Raw genomic sequence first — 9,564 nt, 5'->3', positions numbered from 1 at the left:
CGAGGCCCCGGGCCGGCACCTCCGGGACGCGGGCGAGGGGGGAGTCGCCTCGGACCTCAGAAGTCCGAGCGGGCGGGCGAGCCGGGCCGTGGGGGCTGTGCGGTGGTCAAAGGCCGCTCCCTCAGCCGCAGCTCCGCCGAAGGGCCAGGCCTCTCGGCCCCGCAGTCCTCCTCAGGGCCTCCGACGACCGGCACGCACCTCCACCGTCCCACAATGCCCCGAGCGCGGGAGGACGCAGGAGGTCCCGCCCTCCCGCTGCCTTCCCGGTTGGCGCATGCGCGCGAGGCCCGGACGCCGGCTCCCGCCCACTCCGGAATTCCGCCGCCGCCCGAGCGCCTGCGTCAGTTGGCGCCAACCGACTCCCCGTAGAAACCTGAACGGTCCACTGCGCAGGCGCCGCCGGGCCTCGCCGCGGGCGTCTCCGGGACTCCCTTCCCTAGACCGGTGAATGCCCTGCTCCGGGATTTCCCACCCCTTGCTGCCATTCCGTGTCCTCCAGCCCGGCAGCTCGTGCGGCTCTGGCCTGGTCCCTCCCCGAGCCCGTGGCCGCGTCTCGACGCCTCCGCGCGGCCCCGGTCCCCGCTCGCGACGGTGCTCGGGCCGTGTTCTTGGCTGTGGACGGGCAGCCGCGCGAAGCCCAGCTGGGTACATAACGAAGGGGCGGGGCGCCTCCACGCCCCTCTGGCCCCGAGCCTCAGCTTCCCCAGGGCTAGATGAGAGCGTGCATGGGAGAGCTGTCCATCCCCGCGGCGTCTCCTTGAACAGCGTTTGCGCAGGTCGTTGGGGTTTGCTGGTCGTGCTGTGAGGGTGCGAAGCGGGCGCCTGGGTGCACATCCGTCCAGCCTGAGTGTGCGGTGGGCACCTGTCCCGTTAACTCCTCAGTGGCTTTCCCTGCCACCTCCTGTGAGTCGCGTGACTTCAGCCACGTCTCCGCTGGTCTTTCTCATGTACTTGTTGCGCGTGGTGCGTGCGGTAGGACACGGTCTCGGTCCCGTCACAGCTCAAAGTGCAGTGGGAAATGTGCTGAGAACAGTTTTCCCCTTCGTAAAGAAGGGCAGTCTGGGAGACCGAGTCATCGGGGCTAGTCTAGTGTCTTGGGTGCCTTGCACCTGCCACTAGCCATTGGTCAATGTAAGCCACATGGTCAGTGCCTAGCCGAGGGAGGAGTGCTTGGTTCTTCCCCCGATGGTGGGGTAGGAGAGTGGGGAGGCTCACTGGCTACCGTCTACCTGACTCTGCTCCCTCAGCTTTGACCGGCCCGCTTCCCATCTTGGAATTCTCATTATAAAGTAGGCCTAGCTTTCTCCTGTTACACAGCTGGATACAACTGAAAGCCAGTAGAATATTTACAGATGTGTAGAAAGTGACTGATTATGAGGGTGTGACCTACATGATCACTGTTTGTCAGTCTCAGAAAGCCCAGCAACATAGGGGTGCCATTAAGTCTAAGCCTGTTGGGTCTTCGTCCTTCCTACTAAAGACTGACAGGGGTCCAAGGAAAGGTAAGTGCAGCGCTCCCCCCCCCCTTCCCAGCCTCCCTCAGCCCGGGAGACAATCACACACAGCGGGGAGCCAAATCAAGCAGGAAGAAAACTCGTTTATTAACAGAGAGCAGCCCTTTTTAAAGCCAAAAAGGAGCTGGTAGCATGGCAGGGGAGGAAGAGGAACCAATCACTGTCAAGGTCACACCCTAACATGCACCTAAGCTTCCAAGGGCTGGTTACACACTGAACTTAAGGCAAATTGGGTTCAGCCCACTCTAATCTCTCTCAGCTCCATCTTTGTTGCCCATATGCCCTGCATATAAGCCCAAAGTCCAAAATATCGGGCCAGTGCTTCAGTGCAAGTCCTCTTGAGGCCAAAGCCAGGAGTGCCCATGGCCCAGGGAAGGTGACCGAGAAACTCATGCAGAAAGAGGAATTGTGCCCTTTCTACACCTTCATGTTCAATTTAGGCTCCTGGTGGGTTACATTACGCACTTCCCTGAGTTAGTGCTCAAAGCTTATCTTCTCCAGAAACACCCTCACAGACACATCCAGAAATAACATCTGAGTGCTCTGTGCCTCTCTTTAGCTCAGTCACTTTAAACCTAAAATTAACCATGGCAGGGAGGCACTTCCTTCCTCAGCCTGCTCCAGGGGTGTGGGATCTTTGGTCTTCACCCAGCCTTTGGCTTTTGTTTTCCCCACCATATGATGTCACAGTTGTGTCACACACATGAGACCTGAGGGGCAGAAGGGTGACCCTTCTTGAAAAGCACTAAAGATGGTCCTAAAGTCCGGCTTGCTACAAGAGGCCTCAAAGGCTGAAATCTGTGTCCACCCTGTTAGAAACTGCATAGGTGTTAGAGGTATTAGAACTGGAACTGGGGGAAGGAAGTAGCCACACTTGGCTTTGAATCATTGTACTCATACTTGCTAGGCAGCACTGTTTAGCTGAGCCAAACAAGCTCTTTTCTGAACTCTTTTCTTTTTTGGACACAGCATCTTGCCTCCTGTCCAGGTACACACCTGGATTAAAATTCATCTATTTTAGGTTAGGTTTCCTGTTGCTGCTGAGATAACAGGTATGAGCCACCACACCCAGCTTCTTTCTGTTGAGATGGAATCTTTTTTTTTTTTTTTTTTTTGGTCCGGTTGTGGGGCCTGAACTCTGGGCCTGGGCGCTGTCCCTCAGCTCTTCAGCTCAAGGCTAGCACTTTACCACCTGAGCCACAGTGCCACTTCTGGCTTTTTTCTTTCTGCTTATGTGGTGCTGAGGAATCGAACCTAGGGCCTTAGGCATGCAAGGCAAGCGCTCTACCACTGAGCCACCTTCCCAGCCCCGAGATGGAGTCTTAAAAAAAAAAATTCTCAGGGGGGGAAGGTGGCTTAGTGGTAGATTGCTTGCCTTGCATGTATGAGGCCCTGGGTTCAATTCCTCAGCACCACATAATCAGAAAAAGCCAGAAGTGACGCTGTGGCTCAAGTGGTAGAGTGGTAGACTTGAGCTGAAGAGCTGAGGGACAGCGCTCAGGCCCAGAGTTCAAGCGCCACGACCGGAAAAAAAAAAAAAAACTCCCGAGGCTGGGAATATGGCCCAGTGGTAGAGTGCTTGCCTTGTATGCATGAAGCCACCCTGGGTTCCATTCCTCAGTACCACATAAACAGAAAAAGCTGGGAGTGGTGCTGTGGCTCAAGTGATAGAGCACTAGCCTTGAGCACAGAAGGCTCAAGGACAGAGCCTAAGCCCCAGGACTAGCAAAAATTAAAAAAGATTAAAAAAAAATTCTCGGGGCTGGGGATGTGGCTTAGTGGTAGAGTGCTTGCCTAGAATGACTGAAGCCCTGGGTTCCATTCCTTAGTACCACATAAACAGAAAAAGCTGGAAGTGGCGCTATGGCTGAAGTAGTAGCGTGCCAGCCTTGAACAAAAAGGAGCTCAGGGACAGTTCCCAGGCCCTGAGTTCAAGCCCCAAGACTGACCAAAAAAAAAAAAAGGTAAGGTCTGGGAAGGTGGCTCACTGGTAGAGCGCTTGCCTTGCATGCATGAGGCCCTGGTTTCGATTACTCAGCACCACATAAGCAGAAAAGGCCAGAGGTGGCTCAAGTGGTAGAGCACTAACCTTGAGCTGAAGAGATGAGGAGGGATAGCACCCAGGCCCAGAGTTCAGTCCCCACGACCAACAACAACAACAAAAAAGACATCTGATCTTCAGGTGGACTCTCAATTTATCCCAAATAAACAGCAAACTGATTCAGAATTTCCAAGTGCTCAAGTGTATCCCACATGTCAGGCTGTGAGCCCAGTTATCAAATGGAGCTGGCTTTAAAACTGGTCTAGGTCTGAGTTCTAGCTACACAATTGGCCAGGAATTAGCCATTCTGAGCACACCATTCTCTCTTGAAAAATAGCATCGCTCCAGGTGGCCATGACTCTTATCATTCTAGTTCCTGAAGAGGTTGAGATCTGGAGGTTCACAGCTCAAAACCAACCTGGCAGGAAAGTCCAAAGCAACCAGCAAAAAGTGGGGCTGGAGGTGTGGCTCAGGTAGTAGAGTGCTGGTCGAATAAGATAAGCACACAGGTGGCTCTGCATTCAAACCCTAGTACTGCAAAAAAAAAAAAAAACAATATCAGTCATAATATATGCTCATCTAGAATTAGAACAGTACAAATCCATTGTATTAATATATATGGAAAGTAAAGGAATCACAGCCAAGTAAAACAGGCTCTGTTGTGGAGTAGATACCAGCAGCAGTGGGTGATACAAGAGAGGGGGAAGCCTTACCATGGTAAGCCTAGCTTCTCAAGAGGCTGACATCTGAGGATTGCGGTTCAAAGCCAGGCTGGGCAGAAAAGTCATTTTGCCCAGGAATTCTGGGCCTGGGTGCTACCCTGAGCTCTTTGTGCTCAAAGATAGTACCCTACCACTTGAACCATAGCAGTACGCCCAGGTTTTGGGGGGGGGGAGATTGGGTCAGTCTTGAGGCTTGAACTCTGGGCCTGGGCGCTGTCCCTCAGCTCTTCAGCTCAAGGCAAGCCCTTTCCCCCTTGAGCCACAGCACCACTTCCAGTTTTCTGGTGGTTCATTGGAGATGAGTCTCACAGACTTTCCTGTCCAGACTGGCTTTGAACCGTGATCCTCAGATCTCAGCCTCCTGAGTAGCTAGGATGACAGGCATGAGCCACCCGCACCCAGCTCATGAAAGTATCCTCTAATTAACCACCAGAAAACTGGAAGTGGAGCTGCGGCTCAAAGTGGTAGAGCACTAGTCTTTCACGAAAGAGCCCAGGAACAGCTTCTGGGCCCTGAGTTCAAGCCCCATGACCCAACAAAAAAAAAAGATTAAGGGTGAATGTGTTTGAAATAATGTACATGTATGAAATGCAACAGTGAAACTTGTTTGAAACTTTTTTTTTTTTTTTGTCGGTCGTGGGGCTTGAACTCTGGGCCTGGGCGCTGTCCCTCAGCTCTTCAGCTCAAGGCGAGCACTCTACCACTTGAGCTACAGCGCCACTTCCGGTTTTCTGGTGGTTTATTGGAGATAGGAGTCTCACGGTCTCTCCTGCCCGGGCTGGCTTTGAACCGCGATCCTCAGATCTCAGCCTCCTGAGTAGCTAGGATTACAGGCGTGAGCCACCAGTGCCCGGCTTGTTTGAAACTTTTTAAGAAGGTTGGAACACAGTGACTTTGATCCAGGTATTTTCGTATGTATGGAAATGACACAAAACTCGCCTTGTACAACTCATATATGCTAATAAAAATAGCATTTAAAAACATCACCAGTCAAGAAAACTCTTAGTTGCAAATGACAAATCTCTTAACCACCCAACACTAATTCGTTACAGGAAAGAGGGCATTCCCCTCAAAGGTCTGTGAGGCTGGAGTTCTAGCCACAAGCCTGGCCTAGACATAGTGATCTCCATCCCAACACTAAGAACTTCTGCCCGTCCCCTCTAGACGCCAGGTGCACCTGTTCCCTGCCCTGTCTGTCCAACACAACCCAGGACAGGACCTCTTCTATGGCCTGTGCTCACAGCTCACACCCTCCCTATGTTCTGCAGCGGAAGTCACATGACTACCCTACTGCAAGGGATGCTGGGAAAGAAAATGGCTTCTAATCAAACAGGAGAATTCAGGGATGCTGGGAAGTCCAAATAAAAATAAGCTGGGCACCGCTGGCTCATACCTGTAATCCAGGAGGCTGAGATCTGACAATCACAGTTCAGAGCCAGCCTGGACAGGAAAGTCCATGAGACTCTTATCTCTCCAATTAACCACCAGAAAACTAGAAGTAGTGCTGTGGTTCAAGTGGTAGAGCTGTTGCCTTGAGCAGAAGACCTGAGGAACAGTGCCCAGGCCCAGAGTTCAGGCCCAAGGACCAACCAAAAAAATAGGACCAATGTTCCCTGCACCCTCGCCCGACAGAGGCTGGAGGATGGAAGGCCATAGCATGAGCAATGCTTTTATTTTTTTCATCAGTTCCCCAGGTCCCTACCCTCACCAGCCCTCCCCCAGGGACCCTGGAGAGGAGGTGACAAGGTGGCAGGAGGAGGAGAAATGCCTTTATTGGAAGAGCAGTGCAGAGATGGGGAGGGGGAGTGTGCAGGGTGGGGTCCAAAGAGCCAGCACCATTCTCAGCACCCCTCCAGGGGGCTGCCCAGAGGTGGACTGGCACGCCCAGGCACTGGCCAGGCCCCCAATCCCTTGGGAGAGGGCGCCGTGGGAAGGAGGGGGCAGGAGGCCTGGGGTTCCCACAGGGAGAGAGCACAAGAAGCCACTTGGTTTCACCGATCCATGCTGTCGTCCGTGGGGCTAGAAAAACAGGTCTGTAGCAGCTTTTCGCAGAACTCCAGCTCCTCCTGGAGGAGGGTGAGAGAGGAGGCCTGAGTACAGAGGCCGACCATACCTCTGCCACTCAGACACGTACGGACCCACACATAGGACACGTCATACATGCACAGATACACACTACACGGGCCTGTGCTACCTCTGCCTCCCCACGAGCTCCTGGGAAATGCAGGCTACACCCCCATGCCCACGGGGGCCTGTCACCTGACAGGTGCCAGGAGGAAGAATGTTTCCCAGAGGGCCCGGTGTCAAAACTCAGTTCTCAGCCTCCCAAGCAGCTGGGATTACAGGCGTGAGCACTGGTACTCAGTGTTTAACTGAATCCCCACCCACCCTCCCTCTGCACAGCCCAGAGCAGCAGTGCGTGTGCCCAAATGGTGAGGGGAGAGAGCCTTGGGCAGGGCACCTTGCCCGCCCCACCTGGTACTCCTCATGCTGCTGCAGTAGCTGGCAGCGGTGGCGCAGCAGCTCCTCCAGGCCCAGCTCCGGCTCCCGGCATTCACGCACACCCTGGGGGAAGTCTGTCACCAGGCTGCAGGGGAACATGGGAGCGGCCCTTAGGACAGAGAGGGCCTCCACAGCCCACTCCCACCATCCAGCCCCCACCGTGGCCCACCCCCCACCTGCACAGTGACAGGGGAAAGGATGTGACCTGTATAAAACAGGTGCCTGGCAGGGCTGACATAGCCAACACTCAGCTGCTTTCTGTGACCACTAAACACCAACCTATGGCTTGGAAGGGGTAATGAAGACTTCCCTCCCCAGTGTGCAGCGTAAGCTGTGCACATGGGGTAAACAAGGCTGGGCAGTGCCTGCTCCCCTCTGGCCCCTTGCTCTCCATCCCTCACAGAGAAGGCTCTAGTCCCCTGCTCCAGGCCCCCAGGCTGCTCCGGCCAGTGTACCTGCACAGGGCTCCGAGCACGTGCTCATGGAAGGGGCTGTGCTCCGTCCTCACCAGGGCTACCAGCTGCTGGACCATGCCCATGGCGCACAGCGTCCCTGTGGGAGGATAGCAATCAGAGGCCCCACGGCACGCCGTGTCCCCTAGGCTGTGCCCACGCCAGCCCAGGCTGCCCACCCCAGCCAGGGATGCCCACCTTTGTGCTCGGGGTGGCCCACCAGCAGGTTCTGCAGCAGGAAAGCTGACTTGACCTTGAGCTTTTGCACCTGCTGCTGCATAGCACGCATCAGCACAGAGAAGCCATCCAGGCGGAGGAACTGGAGCAGCCCTGCCTCCTGCTCCCGGACCAGGCCTGAGGAGAGGGGGAGGCAGGGCCTTGAGGTCACCATCACCACCACCACCACCACTATCTCCATCATCACACACATCACACACATCACTATTACCCTCATCATAGTCATCATCACCAACAGCACCACCATCATTACCACCAACACTACCACCTTCTTTGCTCTCCATAGATCTGTGCTACCTATGCATTATCTTCTTTTTGGGGCTTATTTCTGGGAGGTATAGTTCATAATCCATTCACTGTCATTTTGAGATACAAGACTGCACAGTCCCCGCAGTCATGCAACTCTGGAACGCTTTTATCACGCTGGTACTCATTAGCAATTTCCCTTCCCCTCGCTCAGCAGTGCTGGACAACTGCATGGATTTTCCTGCCTGCAGTGACATTTTCCTTATATGCACTCATACAGCTGGGTGCTGGTGGCTCACACCTGCAAGCTACTCAGGAGCTGAGATCTGATGTGAGGATCACAGTTCAAAGCCAGCCCAGGCAGAAAAGTCCCCATTATACTCTTATCTCTAATAAACTACTCAGAAAAAGCAGGAAGTGGGACTGGGAAGTGGGGCTCAGTGGTAGAGTGCTTGCTTGCCTTGCATGCATGAGGCCCTGGATTCAATTCCTAAGCACGACTTAAGCAGAAAAAGCCAGAAGTGATGCTGTGGCTCAAGTGGTAGAGCGCTTGCCTTGAGCTGAAGAGCTGAGGGACAGCGCCCAGGCCCAGAGTTCAGGCCCCATAACTGATCAAAAAAAAAAAGCAGAAAGTGACACCATGGTTTAAGTGGTAGAGTGCTAGCCTTGAGCAAAAGTAGCTCAGGGACAATGCCAAGGCCCAGAGTTCAAGCCCCAGGATTGGCAAAAAAAAATCTGTTAGGATTCCTTCCATGTCATGCCCTCAGCCTGGCCCACTACATTTCCCAGGGTAGCTGGTAGCCCCAAGCTCCCTGAAGACCTGAGCTCCTCTCTACCACAGAGCTCCCACCAGCATAGGTGGGCACTGCTATCTCTGCCCAGATCTACCAACCCAGGCAGAGTACCACCCTCTCTAGCTCTGGAGTGACAAGCTTCTACCTGGATAGGGGCAGGCCATACTGCCCACTTTCCCGTGGGGAGAGATGCCCTCTCCAATAAACCTCCTCCTCCTGTATGTGAAGTCTCCGAGTGGGTAGTGAGGCTTGAACTCTGGGCCTGAGTGCTGTCCCTCAGCTCTTCAGCTCAAGGTAAGTGCTCTATCACTTGAACCACAGTGCCACTTCTGGTTTTCTGGTGGTTTATTGGAGATAAAAGTCTCACTGAGGTTTTCTTCCAGGACTGGCTTTGAACTGCGATCCTGAGATCTCAGCCTCCTGAGTATCTAGGATTATAGGTATGAGACAGCAGCACCCAGCTGAACTATCCTAGAGGTAATTGCTCTTGGATTCCATTTGATAGCTGAAGAAATGAAGACCCAGCAGGTCAGGCTACAGAGCAGGGACGACCTTTCTTCTAAGGGCAGTGAGAGCTCTGGAAGGCCTCCCTGAAGGGCAGGAACAGCGGAAGCACCTCTAGGACCTACGCCCCCAGGAACACCAGCTCATGGCTGACTCTGGGCCTGCTCTGCCAAGACAGACAGGAGGCACTGGTAAGCTTATAGTAAGTACCTGACTGAGAAATGTGGCTGAGGAACATAGCCATGCAAGTTCAAATCAACTTAAATGTTAACAAACTGCCAGATGCCAAGTTCTCACATTGACTGTCCTAACTACTCAGGAGGCTGAGATCTGAGGATCTTGGTTAGAAGCCAGCCCTGGCAGGAGACTCTTATCTCAATTACCCACCAAAAAGCCAGATGTGGAGCTACGGCTCAAGTGATAGAGAGTGGTAGCCTGAAAAAAGCTCAAGTACAGGGCTGGGAAGGTGGCTCAGTGGTAGAGTGCTTGCCTTGCATGCATGAGGCCCTGGGTTCGATTCCTCAGCACCACATAAGCAGAAAAAAAAAGCCG

General features: G+C 53.8%; 1 protein-coding gene across 1 annotated transcript in view; it reads right to left on the bottom strand.

The window, feature by feature from the left end:
* Positions 1-6,028: 6,028 nt before the first annotated feature.
* Positions 6,029-9,564, bottom strand: part of Hspbp1 (HSPA (heat shock 70kDa) binding protein, cytoplasmic cochaperone 1) — an 8,399-nt gene continuing 4,863 nt past the window's right edge. Inside the window, exons 5-8 of the mRNA XM_013034545.1 lie at positions 7,430-7,585; positions 7,235-7,331; positions 6,753-6,864; positions 6,029-6,343 (exon numbers count right to left, since the gene is read on the bottom strand). Of these exons, the coding sequence (XP_012889999.1) occupies positions 6,269-6,343; positions 6,753-6,864; positions 7,235-7,331; positions 7,430-7,585 (440 nt within the window). The 3' untranslated portion in view covers positions 6,029-6,268. The remainder of the gene's footprint in view (positions 6,344-6,752; positions 6,865-7,234; positions 7,332-7,429; positions 7,586-9,564) is intronic.

The sequence above is a fragment of the Dipodomys ordii genome, unplaced genomic scaffold (assembly GCF_000151885.1).
Source record: "Dipodomys ordii isolate 6190 unplaced genomic scaffold, Dord_2.0 Scaffold191, whole genome shotgun sequence".
Lineage (NCBI taxonomy): Eukaryota > Metazoa > Chordata > Mammalia > Rodentia > Heteromyidae > Dipodomys > Dipodomys ordii.
This window is presented reverse-complemented; position numbering and strand designations above follow the sequence as displayed.